Source organism: Coloeus monedula, assembly GCF_965178545.1.
Source record: "Coloeus monedula genome assembly, chromosome: W".
Classification (NCBI taxonomy): Eukaryota; Metazoa; Chordata; class Aves; order Passeriformes; family Corvidae; genus Coloeus; species Coloeus monedula.
In genome coordinates, this window is record NC_138821.1 from 3,363,574 (window position 1) to 3,382,237 (window position 18,664).

General features: G+C 46.9%; 1 protein-coding gene across 6 annotated transcripts in view; it reads right to left on the reverse strand.

The window, feature by feature from the left end:
- LOC309584653 (protein FAM219A-like) overlaps nucleotides 1-18,664 on the reverse strand; it is a gene marked incomplete at both ends in the record, with an annotated part of 391,875 nt that overhangs the window by 88,688 nt on the left and 284,523 nt on the right. For 3 of the 6 annotated variants that reach the window (XM_082300820.1, XM_082300819.1, XM_082300821.1), the window contains one exon: nucleotides 10,031-10,087. In XM_082300820.1, coding sequence (XP_082156946.1) covers nucleotides 10,031-10,087 — 57 coding nt within the window. Of the gene's footprint in view, nucleotides 1-9,987; nucleotides 10,088-18,664 lie in introns of all 6 variants that reach the window. The other 3 variants (XM_082300817.1, XM_082300816.1, XM_082300818.1) reach the window with 1 other exon arrangement.

Consider the following 18,664-nt stretch of genomic DNA (forward strand, 5'->3'; position numbering starts at 1 on the left):
GCTAGCCTTGTTCAAGACATTTTTAGCACAGTGTCATTTTTTATGTGTTGGGGTTTCAGTTTAGTCTTAGTTTTTTTTCCTGTTAAAGGAATTTTCTCCCATATGCATGTTGCTAGGGGACAAATAGCTGTACTTAAGAAAGACAAAAAGGGGGGTGGGGCAGACCTGGCTACTCCTTTGTCTACACCTGGGTGTGGGGTCAGTTCGCTCTGAGCGTCCGGAGAGAGAAGCTGCAAAGAAAGGAGCTGCTGCTTCTTTCTTTCGGCCGTTCTTTTTTTTCCTGCTGGAAACAACGCCGGGACCCCAAAAGCCGCTTTCCCTGCCCCGCTGGAGACCGGGCTGTGGCTGCCCTGCTCCGCTGCTGCTTCGAGCTTTCGCTACGCTGTAGCCCTGTTCGCCCTGCCTGCCTGGGCTTCCGTGGGGGTTTTCCCATCTGGATACATCTCGTCTGCCACCCGGGATTTGGGCTCGTCCCTGCCGCTCCAGCCTGCCGTTCCAGCCTGCTGTTCCTGAGAGCCCGGGATCGGCTGCCCAGGGGTTTGTGAAGCTCCTTTGTTCCATCCCTCCCCGGGATCCCAGGGCACTGGTGCCGCATGCTTCCCGAGTTCGCTCCGGAGCGCCCCCTGCAGCCGCGGGGGAACCATCGCATCTGCCCTGCTCACCGGGAGCCGCCAGCGCCCCTGCCGGCTGCGAGCGGAACTGCACCCGAGGGGAAATAGCCTGACAGCCGAGAAGGCTGGGACTGGGTTTGTGTTTGCTGTTACTGCCATAGTTGTTGTTGTTTTGTTTGACTGGTTATATACATATATATATATATATATATATAGTAAAGAACTGTTATTCCTATTTCCCACATCTTTGCCTAAAGGCCCTTGATTTCAAAATATAATAACTTGGAGGGAAAAGGGGTTCTATCTGCCACTTCAAGGGGGGCTTCTGCCTTCCTTAGCAGACACCTGTCTTTCAAAACCGAGACAATATGTCAAACACTGCTTTTCAGATCAATTTATACAATTATCTCACTTTTACTATTTATTTTTTCTCCCAAATTTCTAGTCCAACAACCAGTATTTAATATAAACCACATAAAATCTTTCTTTTTTGAAAATCTACTCTTACTTTCAGGCTGGGTATTGATGGGGGAGCTGAGAGAGGCTGTATTCTGGCATGGTGCGGCTGGTGCTACTTAGCAGCTCCATAGCAGTGAAGAGGCTGCCATTAGCCTGCAGCTCTGAAACACATGATGTGATTAAACTCTCTTCTTATAGCCAGCTGGCCATTTACTCATGGCAGAAAGCACTTTTAAGCTCTTGAATTTCAGGATCTTGAGCTAGATGGGAGAACTGCATAATTCCTTTAGGATATATCAATACCTGCTGTCTTGATTGTACCAGTTTCATGGCAGAGAGCAAAGAAGAGGGTATTTGGTTGTTTGGAAAAAGCAGGGATTATCTTGCATTCAGAGCAGAAGGTAGAAAAATTTGAAGTTACAGCAAACATAACATGATGGCTTTGGATTTATGGTAGAATTGCCTTAAAACCCTAATTATGTCTTGGTAGTTATGAATCATTGTTATTTCCTTTGTGCGGTAAGCAAACCAAAACCAATGGACATGATGAAGTCTGTGCTAACTGGAAAAAAAAAATATGCCTAGTTTGTTGCTGCTACTGGTTCTATCCAACTTCCTCACTGTTTAATGCTGTACATCTCCCTGACACATTAAGAACTAGCTGCATCACTTACTGTACCTAGCACACTGGGACTCTGCTGTGCATAGCTGGGTTTTACACTGTGTCATGGTTTAACTCCAGACAGCGAGTACCATGAACTCACTCATTCACTCCCCCCTCCCCTCCCTCCCCAGTGGGATGTGGAGGAGAATCAGAAAAAAAAAGTAAAACTCCTGGGTTGAGATAAGTACAATTTAATAATTGAAATAAAGTAAAATATAACACTAATGATAATAATAGTAATAACTGTAATGAAAAGGCTGCTGAACTCCAGTGAATTGCTGTTCCAGTTTCTCTTAACAGCTTTGCTGTTTATCTGAGCCTGTGTCAGCTACAGTGTTTCATTTATCTCTTCCCTTCTTGCCCCTCTATTTCTCCTCTAGCTAATCTGCAATAATATCACAACTGTTTTTCCTTCCCCTAAGTGCCATGTCTACACATCTTTTAAATACCTCCAGGGATGGTGACTCAAACATTTCCCTGGGCAGCCTCTTCCAATGCTTGATAACCCTTTCAGTGAGGAAATTTTTCCTAATATACAGCGTGCCTGTATTGGAAACCCGAATCGCCCTGGGATTCTGGAAATTATTACGAACTGGCCTGAAGGTGAGACTTTTGGATTGTCTTCTGAAGAAAAGGAAGAGCAAGTGACTCATGCTGAGGAAGCCCCACCATATAACGAGCTACCGGAGACTGAAAGACATTATGCCCTCTTCACTGATGGTTCCTGCCGAATTGTAGGCTCTAACCGGAAGTGGAAAGCTGCAGTATGGAGCCCCACACGACGAGTTGCACAAGCTACCGAGGGACAAGGTGGATCGAGTCAGGTTGCAGAGCTTAAAGCCGTCCAGCTGGCTTTGGATATTGCTGAACGAGAGAAGTGGCCGAGGCTCTATCTCTACACCGACTCGTGGATGGTAGCTAATGCTCTGTGGGGATGGCTGGTTCGCTGGAGAAAAGCCAACTGGCAGCGCAGAGGGAAACCCATCTGGGCCGCTGAGATTTGGCAGGACGTCGCCGCCCGAGTAGAGAAGCTGACCGTGAAGGTTCGACACGTGGATGCGCACGTACTCAAGAGTCGGGCTAATGAAGAACATCGCAACAATGAGCAGGTGGACCAAGCTGCCAAGGTGAAAGTATCACAGGTGGATCTGGACTGGCAGCACAAGGGAGAATTATTCCTAGCTCGTTGGGCCCATGATGCCTCTGGTCATCAGGGGAGAGATGCAAAATACCGATGGGCCCGTGACCCAGGGGTGGACCTTACTATGGACAGCATCTCACAGGTCATCCACAGTTGTGAGACCTGTGCTGCAATCAAACAGGCCAAGCGGGTGAAGCCTCTGTGGTACGGTGGACGATGGTCAAAGTACAGGTATGGGGAAGCCTGGCGAGTTGATTACATCACCCTTCCCCAAACCCGGCAAGGCAAGCGCTACGTGTTTACCATGGTTGAAGCAACCACTGGATGGCTGGAGACCTACCCTGTGCCTCATGCTACAGCCCGGAACACCATTCTGGGCCTGGAAAAGCAAGTCCTGTGGAGACATGGCACCCCTGACAGGATCGAGTCAGACAACGGGACTCATTTTAAGAACAGCCTCATCAACACCTGGGCCAGAGAACACGGTATCGAATGGATATATCATATTCCTTATCATGCACCAGCTGCCGGAAAAGTTGAACGCTGCAATGGACTACTTAAAACCACCCTAAAGGCACTTGGTGGGGGGACTTTCAAATATTGGGAAGTGAACTTAGCAAAGGCCACCTGGATGGTCAATACCCGAGGGTCCATCAATCGAGCTGGTCCTGCCGAGTCTGAACCCTTGCACACAGTGGATGGAGATAGAGTCCCTGTGGTACACCTGAGAGGTATTTTAGGAAAGACTGTTTGGATTAATCCCACCTCAGGCAAAGACAAACCCATCCGTGGGATTGTCTTTGCTCAAGGACCTGGTTGCACTTGGTGGGTAATGCAGAAAGATGGGGAAACCCGTTGTGTACCACAAGGAGACCTAATCTTAGGTGAGAACTGTGTGTAGGGTTTCATTGTATATATATATGTATGTATGTGTGTTTAGAGTTTAAGAAGGTATTGCTTTGGGATGATGTAGATAGTAATAGAATAAGGGGTGGATAATGTCCTGTGTTGCAGTGTATTCTATTACCATCCTCATGAACCGTTGAAATCAGGTGGGGCAGTGTTCCCTTGCCTCCTCCCCCCAGACTATCTTTCTGTTAATTGCCCATCATTGTCCTGCCGAATGACTCAGAGATAACTCCCTCTGGACTATCTTCTGTTAATGAGCCTAATCAACACTTGGCCTCATGACTCATTACCCCATTGTGAGATGCTCCACCCAGAGGGAGGAACCAAGCATCCCATCGTGGATATAATCTGGGACTCTGAACACCAGAGACAACCCTTCCACTGGATTTCCAGAGGACAGGAGCTACACAGCCACCACTGGACTTTCTGAGGAAGAGCAGACCCCTTTACTACAGGATCACCGCTTCAGAGGACTGCAGCCACCATTCTACCAGACTGCTACCACCACCCTGCCTAACAGGGTGTCAGGTTGTATCTTGACTCTGTCAGTTTGAACCAGTGTTTTCTTTTACTTTTTTTTTTTTCTTTTCTTTAACTTCCCCATTAAATTGTTATTCTGACTTGGTGCCTCCCACTGGTTTGTTTTCAAACTAGTACAAGTGGTACACCTCCCCTAGTTACCAGCTGTCACACACTTATTGTCCACACATTCTAAGAGACTGTTTCCTCTCTCCTGTATTGTATTTCCATCAGACATCTGGTAGGTTGAAGTCCCCACTGAGAATAAGGGCTACTGATTGTGAGACTCCTCCCAGCTGCTTATAGAATATTTCTGTCTCCAGTAGGCCTGGTATTATGTAGACCAACCCGTGGCCAAAAAAAACCCAAATTCTGCTGGTGACAGCAGTCACATAGCCAGGTATTGATCAGCTGGCTCTTCCTGTTTCTTCCAACATCATTCCTTGCAACTGGAAGGAGAGAGGAAAAAAATACTTGTGCTCCTTATCCCTTAACCAGTTGTCTGAAGGCCCCGAACTCTCTTTTGATTGCCCTTGGACTTCTTATTGCAACTTCATCATTGCTGTTACGATTAAATTTTCTTTGCTAACTCTTGTTTTTTGTGTCAAAGTCATTAATGAACATATAAATGAAATGGCTGTTGGAAAACTCCATTAGCAATGTCCTTTTTTCTGATACTTTCTCCTTCAACTCTACCTGATGTGTTTTAGTTCCTGGGCTTTTTAATCTCCTGACTCTGCTTGAACTCTTAGTTTATAAAACTGTAGTGGTTTGGTCTAAACTCATTACTGTTTAGCTTCTGTGAGATAAGAATTAGGAGAAAAGCAAAGCAGGCACCAAACTTGAAAGAATATAAAGAAGTTTATTAACAGACTTAAAAGAAGAAAAAAAAAATTATACCACACCTTCAGAACTCTTCTCCTCCCCCCACCTTCCTCCCTTCTCCCACTGACAATGTAAAAGGACAACCCTTCAGATGTTCAGTCTGTTTATTACTTACATAATAACTTTGTTTAGTCTATTTAGGAAGAGGAGTCTTTCTTGTTCATGCTGTGAAAACATTATCACAACGAGACAGCCACCTACTTCTAAATAACTTTGTTTAGTCCATTTAGGAAGAGGAGTCTCTCTGTTCGCATGTGAGTCCCTTCCCCCCAACTTGCAGCTTTTCCCACAACTGCTTTCTAGGGTCCACTCTTGAAGTTTTTTGGGGTACAATTTTAAGGTTGAGCCATTCAGAAACAAAGGCTCTCTTTACCCATCTCTGGGAGCATTTAATCTCTAAGAAATCTCTGGGAGCATCTCTAGGAACTGAGGTTTTCTCTTTTCCCATTTGGAGCAAAAGTCCTCATCGCTTCCATCTCTCCCTGTTCAAAGTTCTCATGAAATTACAGCTGCGTCAGCATCTGCCTATCTCAGCGCAGGTGCTTTTGCTTACGAGTTGAACACTCCATCCCCCATGCTTTTATGAAATTACAACGGGACACTCTGACATATCATAGCTTCACAACAGAATTTTAGCTTTAAGCATCTCCTCTTTCTCTTCCCTCAGGTTTTCAGCTCTTCACAGCACTAAAAGGGTTAATCTCACCTAGGCCTTGCAGCTGGAATGTTGCTCATCGCTGTCGGTCACATGACCGCTGCCAGACAATGGTGCAGATTTAGCTGAAATCTTGGCCTTCGCCGCAGTGGGGGGGGGGGGGGGGGGGGGAGCCAAGCTGCTCGGGCTGCCCACAGCCCTGCTGTGGGGGGGTTCCGCAGGTGGAACAGGGCCCATCGGCTCCAGGATGGCCGTGGCCCGACCCGGCCTGGCCCGAGCAGGCCCTGGGCTGGGCCCGCTGGCCCCCCCCACAGGGCCCGCAGCCACCTGTCCCAGCACCGGAAACGAGACAGAGGTTCTGCCTCGGGGTTTACTATTCTTAAGTGTGGATCACAGAGGTGGTCACAACTTTAAGTGGCTTAAAGAATTGTCCATATTCAAACTGACCATCTGATAGGTTCTGTCAAGTCATAGAGGAAGCTGTAAGCACCCCTTTGCAAGAACATCACTTCCGGTACTATGCTAGCTAACCCATGACAAAAACTTATTTTTGTTATAGATCTACCTCAAATTACATTTTCATTTAATTTTCATGGATTGAACTTGTCCTTGAATCCAAAACTATTTCCTATGATCAGGCCTTCTATAGCATCTTCATGACTTACCAAAGCCAAGTCTAAAATAGCACCATTTCCTGACATGTTAGTGAATTTCTGGAGAATATTTTTATTTTTAGTGCCTAGAAATACAATAGCATCTCAGACTTACCAATCATAGTATTAATTGCTCTCCAGCATGATTCCTGATGTTAAATTATAGAAAACAACTGCTGCAGTAGCAATTATCTCTCTGATAACATTACAGAACTCTTTTGGCAGTGAACAAGTATCATGGTGGCATATGGCATGCTGGAAGTGATAATCTTTTACTAAACTGTGAGTTGTGCTGTCATTAACACACACTGCTGCTCCCTGTGTCATAGGTTAGCAAGCATAGTCCCGGAAGGGATGTCCTTGCTAAGGGGTGCTTACAGTTTCCTCTGGGACCTGATAGAACCTATCAGCTGGCCAGTTTGAATATGGACAATTCTTTAAGCCACTTAAAGTTGTGACCACCTCTGTGATACACACTTAAGAATAGACAAACTCCCCCCCCCAAGCTCTCTCTCGTTTCTGGTGCTGGAACAGGTGGCTGCGGGGCCCGTGTGGGGGCCAGCGGGCCCGGCCAGGCCCTGCTTGGGCCAGGCCAGGCTGGGCCACGGCCATCCTGAAGTCGATGGACCTGTTCCAGCCGTGGAACTCCCCCCACTGCCTTGCCGTGGGCAGCTGGAGCGGCTGGGCTCTCCCCCCTCTCCATTGCGATAAGAAAAATTCAACATTCCAGCTGCAAGGCTGCAAGGCCGAGGTGAGATTAACCCTTTTTATTGCTGTGAAGAGCTGAAAACCTGAGGGAAGAGACAGAGGAGATGCTTAAAGCTGAAATTCTGTTGTGAAGCTATGATATATCAGAGTATCCCATTTTAGTTCCATGAAGATATGGGGGGTGGAGTGTTCAGCTCGTGGGCAAAAGCACCTGCGCTGAGATAGGCAGATGCTGACACAGCTGTAGTTTCATGAGAAGTTTGGACAGGGAGAGATGGACCAGATGAGGACTTTTGCTCCAAATGGAAAAGGAGAAAACCGCAGTCCCTAGAGATGCTCCCAGAGATAGTCCTAATGATGAAGATGAGGAAGACCCTTTGCTCCCAGGGAAGGAGAAGGGCCTCTGTTTTTGTTTCTGAACGGCTCAACCTTAAAATTGTACCCCAAAAAACTTAAAGAGTGGACCTTCGAACACGGGAAAACCAATTGCTATCTGTGTGTGACCTTGAAGAAGCTGCAAGTCGGGGGAAGGGACTCACATGCAGGCAGAGAGACTCCTCTTCCTAAATGGACTGAACAATATTTGAAAGTGGGCAGCTGTCTTGTTGTGATAATGTTTTCATAGCACGAGCAAGAAGAGACTTCTCTTTCTAAATGGACTGATAAGGTTATTATGGCAGTGGTAAACAGACTGAACATCTTAAGGGTTGTCTTTTCACATTGTCAGTGGGAGAAGGGAGGAAGGTGGGGGGAGGAGAAGAGTTCTGAAGGTGGTATAATTTTTTTTTTTTTCCCTTCTTTTAGGTCTGTTAATAAACTTCTTTATATTCTTTCAAGTTTGGTGCCTGCTTTGCATTTCTCCTAATTCTTATCTCACAGAAGATAAAAAGTAATGAGTATTTTAGACCGAACCACTACACTAAATTGGTGTTTCTGCCCGGTTACAAACCCAACCCGCGACACCTGAAAAGCAGCCACTGGTTTCAGAGTGCTCATCACTGACATTGCAGGAAAGATCTACTGTTCCAATGCACTCACTCCTATCCTGTATCAGTAGCTCAAGGTCCTCCACTTTGCTGCATAATCTTGCTACATTTACATATTCAACTTTCTGACGTCTCCTCCCTAGTCACTCTTCCAGCAAGATCTTGCTTATTCAACCACTTTCTTTTCCTTTGCTGTCCATGGGTCTGCTCTGTGACATTCCTTTCTGCACTGCCATGACCAGATTTGTCTGATTATTCAATTTACCACATTCTCAGGCAGAGCCTTGAGACTTCACAAGCACTTCCCAGCTTTTTCCTGGTGTTTCTTTAACATTTCTCTTAGAAATGAGGCCAACATCAATGTTTGCAGTAGTACTCCAGGTCCTTAGGTAAAACCTATCTATCAGAGAACATGTCTTCATAATTATACACCAATGCCCAAACTTCCCCATATCTTCAAACCTTAGCTGTTTGCTGACCTTCCCTGTCACTCATTTGGTAGTGGCCAGAGCTATTCCACTGAACATCTGGGCACCCACTTTTTCAGAGGCTTACCTAGCATGGCATACAATCATTGAATGGTTTGGGTTGGAAGGGACCTTTAAAGGTCATCTAATCCAAGCCTCCTGCAATGAGCAGGGACATCTTCAACTAGACCAGGTTGCTCAGAGCCCCATCCAATCTGACCTTGAATGTTTCCAGGGATGAGGCATTTACAACCTCTCTTGGCAACCTGTTCTAGTGGTTTACCACCCTCATCATAAAAAAAAATTCATCCTTATATCTAGTGTGAATCTACCCTCTTTAAAACCATTATCCTGGGTTCTGTTGCTAAAGGCCCTATTAAAAAGTCTGTCCCCATCTTTCTTATAAGACCCCTTTTAGTATTGAAAGGCTGCAATAAGGTCTCCCCAGAGTCTTTTGTTCGCCAGGCTAAACAACCCCAACTCTCTCAACCTTTCCTCATGGGAGAGGTGTTCCATCCCTGTGACCATTTTTGTGGCTCTCCTCTGGACCCACTCCAACAGGTCAACCTCAACCAGCTCCAGCAGCATCCTGTCAATGTCATTTGTTCTGATGTGAAGGATAACCAGGGCACTGCTTCCTGCTCCTATGTGAAATTTTCAAGACTTAGATTCACATTTTTTTATCCATGCTCTGAGCAAAACCTACACTATTCTTTTGATCTGTCCCTTGTCAGGTCTTTGAGTCTCTGTGTTACAATAGTGGCTCAGATTTTGGAGACAGGACAGTCATGTGTGGATTGCTGTCCTCTTGTAAGCACTAGCCTTGTGAGGAAACAGAGTATTGTGCTAATATAATTCTGCTTCCAGAACTTCAAAAATATTGCTAAGAAATAGCACGAGTATTTCTATGTGAACCTTTACAAACCTACAAACCCTCCAGCTTACAGTAACACTGCTTTTCCTGGTAGTCCAAGTCTCTGATCCTTTCCCTTTTGTTTGCAGTTGTCCTGTCTTCTCTTCTATACAGTCCCTCTATATTATCTTCATTATTTTCCTGTCCAAAGCCTTGATCTTAGCTCGATAAAAATCTGTTGGTTTAAAGAGCTATGTCTTCCTTTCAAGGCATAGTTTTCTTAATCTATCACAGCCCAAGATAAAGTGTCCTTGCATGTTTGCAGAAGAATCACACTGATAAAGTGCTCTGGAGTTGTCTGAGCTGAGCTGGCATGCTCAGCCACATACATGAAGATCTGCATATGGTCCCACAAGAACCTCACCATATTTCAGACCTTGGATTTAGCCTTTTCATTCTCCATCAGCAAAGACTCACCTAATTTCACTTGGAGTGGGGATGGCTTATAGTCCATGGCTACAGTCTCTCCTTCTCTTTTACCACAATCTCTGTCCAAAATAGATGCAGCTGTTGGATCCTGTTGAGAAAGAAAATGAAACAGAATAATTTAGCTAAAAGTTCTGCAGTCTGTTCACTGACTATCAGGTGAGTCCATTCCCACCCACATTCAGAGGGAACAGAGAACATGCCAGTGTTTTGAATGGCTGAAACCTAGGGAAACCTTGAGAAAACTTTGGAAGCATGTTTAGTATGCTTACAGTACCCCTGAAAACACCAGGTTTCAACACCTGGCTTATATGATGATACTGGGAATATAATACAGAGGGTGGGCATATTGGTTTTGCTCGGCCTGGTTTTTGGTAGCAGGGGGGGGCCACAGAAGTGGCTTCTGTGAGAACCTCCTGGAAGTTTCCACCATGTGCAGCAGAGCCAATCCCTGATGGCACTGAAAGATGGACATGCTGCTGGCCAAAACTGGGCCAATGAGAGAGGTTGGTAATGCCTCTGTGATAACATATTTAAGAAGAAAATCAAAACAAAGTCACGGGGCTTTTTGCTTCTAGTCAGAGAAGAGGAGGATGTGAGAACATGTGAGGGAAAAACAACATGGCGACACCAAGGTCAGTGAAGAAGGAGGGGGAGGAGGTGCTCCAGGCATCAGAGCTGAGATGCCTCTGCAGGCTGTGGTGAAGTCCATGGTGAAGCAGGTTGTCCCCCTGCAGCCCACGGGGGATCCATGGGAGATGCAGAGATCCACCCGCAGCCCGTAGGGGAGGTGCTCACACTGGAGCGAGTGGATGCCCGGAGGAGGCTGTGATCCAGTGGAAGACCCGGTGGAGAGGGCCCTTGCTTCCAGGCTGGAACAGTCTGTCCTTGGAGGACTGCACCCTGTGGAAGAGTGACCCACGCTGCAGCAGTTTTGGGAGGACTGTTTGCCCATGGGAGGGGCTCACATTGCAGCAGGTTTGGCAGGACTGTTGCTCGTAGTCCAAAACAATTTTCATGTAACGACTCTTTGGGGTGTTGTATGAAACATATTTACAGTTTCAGCTGAGTTCCAAGTGGACCAGTCTACCTCATGATTAAAACTAAAAAGCTCATGGCCAGCTGAGTTAAAGTCCATCTCAGAAGAAATGAGGACTGAATGAGTAAGAGAATTCAATCTCCAGTCCCTCTTGGAGAGGAGTGAAGACGTCTGTACTTCCCAACCTGGATCTATTTGGTTTTGGCTAACTGGAAAGATTTAATTTCAGTATCTCTCAGCACAGCATTTTTCACTGTCACTGAAATTCCCCTGAAAACCAAAGTTCCTCAAATACGGAGTCCACTCCATTATGCCTACTTGCAGGCAAGCTAATTCAGGCAGTTTTGTACTCTATGGTACAGCATAGCAGAGGATTCAGATATACAAAGTGCCAATTCAGGCAGCTCCAGCACTGATGAAAAGATGATTTTTGAGTAGTCTTGGGAATCTGGAGAGGTACCAGCTGACTGGAAGCTGGCTAACATTGTCCCGATTTTCAAGGCAAGAAGAAGGACCCTGGAAACTACAGGTCTGTCAGTCTCAGTTCAGTGACTGGTAAAATAATGGAAAATATTATTCTGGGAGGTATTGACACATGGAGGCCAAAGCAGTCATTGGTCACAGCCATCATGGCTTCATAAGGAGAAAGTCCTGCTTGTTGAACCTGATTTCCTTCTACGACAGGGTAACCCACCTAGTTTATCAAGGGAAGCCAGTAGATGTAATTTTTTTTTATTTCAGTAAAGCTTTTGATATTGTGTTGCATAGTATCCTTCTGGACAAAATGTCCAGCACACAGCTGGATAACCATGTTACGTGATGGGTGAACAACTGGTTCAGGAGTCAGGCACAAAGAGTTATAGTCAATGGGGTTGCATCAGACTAGAGTCTGGTCACTAGTAAGGTTCCACAGGGCTCCATCCTAGGCCGAGTTGTCGTCAATATCTTCATTAATGACTTGGATGCAGAACTCAAAGGAATACTAAGTAAGTTTGCTGTTGAATCCTTTGAGGGCAGAGAGGCCCTGCAGAGAGACCTCAACAAATCACCAACCATATGAAGTTTAACAAGGGCAAGTGCCGGATTCTGCACCTGGAATGGGGCAACCCTGGATGTGTGTATAGACTGAGCAACAAGAGGCTGGAGAGCAGCATCAGGCAAAGGCACCTGGGGGTCCTGGTTGATGGCAAGTTGAATATGAGTCAGCAGTGCCCTGGCAGCAAGGAGGGCCAACTGTGTCCTGGGGTGCATCAAGCCCAGCATCACCAGCCAGTCAAAGGAGGAGGTGATTGTCCAGCTCTACTCTGCACTGGCGTGGCCTCACCTTGAGTACTGTGTGCAGTTTTGGGCACAACAATATAAAAGACATTAAGCTATTGGCGAACATCCAAAGGAGGGCTGCAAGGATGGTGAAGGGTCTGGAGGGGAAGCCTTATGAGGAGCAGCTGAGATCACTTGATTTGTTCAGCCTGGAGAAGAGGAGACTGAGGGGAAACCTCATGATGGTCTTCAACATCCTCACGATGGGAAGCGGAGGGGCAGGCACTGATCTCTTCTCTCTGGTCACCAGTGACAGGACTCAAGAGAATGGCCTGAAATTGTTTCAGGGGAGGTTTATGTTAGATATCAGGAAAAAGTTTTTCACCCAGAGGGTGGTTGAGCACTGGAACAGGCTCTCCAGGGAAGTGGTCACAGCACCAAGCCTGACAGAGTTCAAGAAGCATTTGGACAACGCTCTTAGGCACATAGTGTCATTCTTGAGGTGTTCTGTGTGGGGCCAGGAGTTGGACTAGATGATCCCGATGGGTGCCTTCCAACTCGGCATATTCTATGATTCTATTTTATGATTCTATTATATTTAAACTCCTTTCATGGCAAACTTGAAACCTCTTGGAACTGTCTCTATTTAGCACCATAGTAAATAATATTGGTTTTCAAACACATTCACTTCTTCCCACTAGAAGCTAGAAACTAAATTATACATGAATATATATATACAGGATGTGTAAGGTGGTAAGTGGCAGGCCACCACCTGTGTCCAGGCTTCCCAGATAAGAACCTTTTCTCTAACAGTCTGGGAAAAGGAAGAATAGACCAGCTTTTCAAAACCATGACTCCAAGAGCTAGATGTTTCCTAGTAGTACTGAACACAACTAAGTCCTTGGAGCCTGTGGGAAAATGACTGAGGACCCTGTGGACAGGTAACTGGGGATACAATTAGAAGAAACTGAAGAGTTGTATTGGCATCTTAACAGGAGTTATAACAGTATGGGAATTATATGGTAAATCACAGTTGTCGCTCCCTAGATGGAATGTGGTTGGCATGACTTGAAACCTATTCCATGATGATTGCCCATACCCACACACCTGCTAAGGATGATGGAATGGAGGGTGGAGCAGAGTGGAGACACTGTGGCCAGACTCTGTGGAAATCCTTGCAGGGAAGGGAACTCAATAGTACTTTACAGATGATAAACCACATAACACCTGTCAACCAGGGGCAATAGGGGAAGATGTCCTACTGCTGAGACAGCAACTGTGGGGAAATCCCTCTCCTTAGATGAACTTGCTTCATTAAAGCCTAATAATAATGCACACCACCATCCCAAAGTTACCTGCCTCCAAGGTATGACCACCCCTCACTGGGCATGCGCTCTATATTCTTTTTGACTGTATCTTTAAAAGCAAAGCTAGAGAATTTTACACCAATCAGTAACAAAGGTATGCATGACTAGAGTCACTCAAGATCCACCTAAACACAAAGAAATAGTATAAAAATAAGAATGGGGGAAAAGTTAGGGAAGACTCCATCATAACTGCTGGGATTAGTCGATGGGCTGAACGTGTCTTCTCCTGCATAGGGATGCCTATTGGGTAAGAATCATACTCTCTGCATGCTGAACATTATATTGAGAATTAGAGCTTGCCTGTTGTGTTGGTTTCGCATGGCCTGTTTTTTGGTAGCAGGGGGCAACAAAGGTGGCTTCTGTGAGACGCTGCTAGAAGTTTCCACCATATCTGGCAGATCCAATCCCTGATGGCTCTGAAGATGCGCATGCTGCTGGCCAAAGCTGGGCCAATTAGAAAGGTTGGTAACGCCTCTGTGATAACATATTTAAGAAGAAAATCAAAACAAAGTGGGGCACACACAGCTTTTTCTTCTAGTCAGAGAAGAGGAGGAGGTGAGAACATGTGAGGGAAAAACAACATGAAGACACCAAGGTCAGTGGAGAAGGAGGGGGAGGAGGTGCTTCAGGCATCAGAGCCGAGATTCCTCTGCAGGCTGTGGTGAAGACCGTGGTGAAGACCATGGTGAAGCAGGCAGCCCATGGGGATCCACGGGGGATGCAGAGATCCACCCGCAGCCCGTGGGGGAGGTGCTCACGCTGGAGCAGGTGGTAGCCTGGAAGAGGCTGTGGCCCAGTGGAAGACCTGGTGGAGAGAGGGCCCTTGCTTCCAGGCTGGAGCAGCCTGTCCTTGGAGGACTGCACCCTGTGGAAGAGTGACCCACGTTGCAGCAGTTTTGGGAGGACTGCTGCTCGTGAGAGTGGACCTACGCTGGAGAGGTTCACGGAGAACTGCCTCCCATGGGAAGGGACCCCACAGTGCAGCAGGGGAAGGACTCCTCTCCTGGAGCAGTGGAAGAAAATGGGTGACTGTTGGCAACTGAGGCACGGATCCAGACCAGCAGGGGATCTTAATCATTTATTCAAAGGAATGAGCTGGTTTTATACACTTTTCTAAGGTACAGTATTTCCTTGTATGGCAATTCTCACTATGTGACCTATCCCGTGTTGCCACATCAGCAATACACTTCCTTCTATGGGGTGATCACTCGCTGTTCACCCGTCCATCAGCTCCCGGCAGGCTTCTCTCCATAGGGGTCTGCCGTGTGACACCTCCTCCCCCCAGGGTCCAGTGGAGATAAGCTTCTCTGTGCCGCTATGTGCTCCTTTGTGCTGCTATGTGCTTCTTTGTGCTGCCATGTGCCTCTGCAGGCAGGTTTTACAGCTCACAACCCAATTCTATCTTATTTCTCCCCATAAGTGATGAACTGACCAAACCTCCATACCCTGTCTCCCTGCACTGTCAGTGGGAAGGAGGGAGGGCGCTGGGGGAAGAAAAGGTGTTTTAAGGGCTTATTTTACTTCTCATTATCCTCCTATGACTCTGTTAGTAATAAATTCACTTTGCAACTTTAAGTTGAGCCTGTTTTGCCCTCAGAGTATTTTCTCCCAGTCCTTAACTCATGAACCCTTCATTAATTTTTTTCTCTCCTCTGCCCAACTGTGGCAGAGGAGGGTGAGCAAGCGGCTTTCATGGGTGCCTGGCGTTGGGCCAGTGTCTAGCCATGGCACCTTTATATTCCTTCAAGTATATTTTTGCTGTCAGATACTATCACCGACAACCTTCCAACCTTAACCTGTCATGATTTTATATTAATAAAGAGTGCTATTCCGTAAACTGTTAGTGTGAATCCTTTGTGGACACTGGCAGTTGCCAGCAGCAGGTAACACACTAATAAAGAGGAAGACCTGCTGAGGGGTCTCCCTTATGCTGTTGATGTGTTACCCTAAGTCAGTTGAACCACCCTCCAATGCAGTAGGACGACTCAGTGAAGGACCCCCCTAACAGGACGCTGACAGACTAGTCAGGCACAAGGGTCTCGACTTTCCTGGGATGCTGACAGACAAATTAAACACTAAGGGTTGAGTTAATCTTCCCACACTAAGGGTCAAGGAAGACTCCCCTTTTCACATGATAGAGCCCCAATCTGCTGGCTGCAGGAAGGCATGGGATTAGACATGTTATGGTAAATGATGGTGCAATTGCCTCCTGTGCTGGTGCAGTCTAGCACTTGAACATATGAGGTCCCACATGGAAGGAACACACAGCCAGCAGTTCACATGGCAGGGAAAGGGCCTGGCCACCTGGACTAGCTCAGGCTCAAACTGTTAAAATTGTATTAAAACTCTTTAAATGAAAACCAGACCCTACTTCTCTTAGAAGTTGATATGCTGACTGTAGCTTCTCCTTGTGGGTAACCTTCCAGTGACATTAGACATCCATATGCATGAACAACAGGAGGTGAGAAATGTTCTGAGGTGCCTTTGAGGATCTGGACTCTGGTCCTGGACCAGAGGACTCTGCTAGAACAATCTCAAAGCTGGGCTCTAGAGCAAACAAATAGACAAGGATTCCTAGACCACCACAGAAGAGGAAGATGATTTTCAAAGGGTGATTTATTCCATTCTGCCTTAGACACTCATCTTAAAAGGAGACAAGTCCATCCCTGGAGATGTGTCTTCCTTTCCCCCTAGTGACTAGAGAGGTGTGAAACTGGTAAAGACTGCACCCCTGCCCCTGCCCCTGGTGGTGGGGATGATTAAGGACACCAGCAGAGTCCTTAACAATGCCAGTCCACACCAGGAATCCGTCTCCAAGGTTTGTAATGATGCTTTTCTGCCTCAGCAGCACTGCTCCTCTACAGCAGAACCCACAGGGGAACATGCTATCACTGCAAAACAGACTCATGACTAGGGCAGAGGGATCACAAAGAACCATCAGAGTCTGGGCAATCACCACTGCATGCATGGGCCAGGTCCATTTCCTCCGAAGAGTAAAAGAGAACCAAAATGAAACTGAAGTAGGCCAGAGACAGCATCTGCAGTGCCAGCATGTATCTATCCCTGGTCCAGGAGCATCAAGGCACTGTCTTATTTCCCATCCATATTTCCCATCACTTCATATACATTCTGTAGCAATGAACAATCCCTGGCTGTGAGAAGACAGCTTGGCTGAAGCTCCCTCCTTGCATGAACATGCTCTGCTTCTGTGCATACTGAACGGATGCATTTCTCTCTATATGGCTCATCCACCCAGAAAAACATTGTTGGGGTTTTAGTTTAGTCCTAGGTTTTTTTTCCTGTTAAAGGAATTTTTCCCATATGCATGTTGCTAGGGGACAAACGGCTGAGTGCTTAAGGAAGACAAAGGACCTGGCTGCTCTTTTTGTTTCACCTGGGGGTATGGGCAGTTCGGTCTCTGCGTTCGGAGAGAGAGGAGCTGCTGGTTCTTTTCGGCCATTTTTCTTTCTGCTGGAAACAACACCGGGATCCCAAGCCCGCCTTCCCTGCCCCGCTCAGAGCCGGGCCGTGGCTGCCCTGCCCTGCCACTGCTTTGAGCCTCCACTACGTTGTAGCCGTGCTCGCCCTGCCTGCCTAGACCTCTGGGGGGTTCCCTGTTTGGATACATCGCGTCTGCCATCCGGGATTTGGGCTCGTCCCTGCCATTCCAGCCTGCTGTTCCAGCCTGCTGTTCCAGCCTGCCGTTCCCGAGGGTCCGGCCGAACACAGGAGTCAGCTGCCCAGGGCTTTGTGAAGCCTTTGTTCCATTCTTCCCCGGGACCCCAGGCCGTCGGTGCCGCGTGCTCCCCGAGCTCGCTCCGGAGCCCCCCCTGTAGCCGCGGGGAAACCATCGCACCTGCCCTGCTCACCGGGAGCCACCAGTGCCCCTGCCGGCTGCGAGCGGAACTGCACCCGTGGGGAAAGGGCCTGACAGCCGAGAAAGCTGGGACTGGGTTTGTGATTGTTTGCTGTTACTGTCATAGTTATTGTTGTTTGTTTGACTGGTTATATATATAATAGTAAAGAACTGTTATTCTTATTTTCCACATCTTTGCCTAAAAGCCCCCTTGATTTCAAAATTATAATAACTCGGAGGGAAAGGGGTTGCATCTGCCATTCCAAGGGAGGCTCCTGCCTTCCTTAGCAGACACCTGTCTTTCAAACCAAGACAAACATTTACTTGATTAATTAGCCTTTTGCTTATGAAAGCCTATGAGCACACTGAGATCCACCACAGGCTTTTGCTATTAAAATTCACTTGGCAATTTTGTCAGTTTTTACAAGCTTCCCTAGACTGATGCATTCAGTTCTGACCCCAACATCAAAATCTCAGCTATGTGCTGTCACCATCCCTGGGCCAAATGATGAGAATAGAATAGAATATTTCAGTTGGAAGAGATCTACAATGATCATCTGGTGCAACTACATGACCAATTCAGGCCTGATCAAAAGTTAAAGCACGTCATTAAAGACATTGCCTAAATACCTTGAACACTGACAGGCTTGGGGCATCAGCCACCTCTCTAGGAAGCCTTTTCCAGTGTTTGACCACCCTCTTGGCAAAGAAATGCTTCTTAACATCCAGTCTAAACCTCCCCTGGCACAGTTCTGAACCATTCCCATGCATCCTGTCAGTGGGCACCAGGGAGGAGAGATCAGCACCTGTAATGGGTTGACTCTGGCTGGATGCCAGATACCCAACAAAGCCTATCACTCCCATCCACAGCTGGACAGGGGAGAGAAAACATAATGAAGGGCTCATGAGTTAAGGACTGGGAGAGATCATTCACCAAATACTGTCAGGCAAAACAGACTCAAATTAGAGATACTGATTGAATTTACTACTAACAAAATAAGAGCAGGATGATGAGAAGTAAAACAAGATCTTAAAAACACCTTCCCTCCACCCCTCTCTCCTTCCAAGCTCCACCTCCTCCCCCAGCAGTACAGGAAGAGAGGGAATGGGGGTTATGGTCAGTTCATCACACATTGTTTCTCCCAC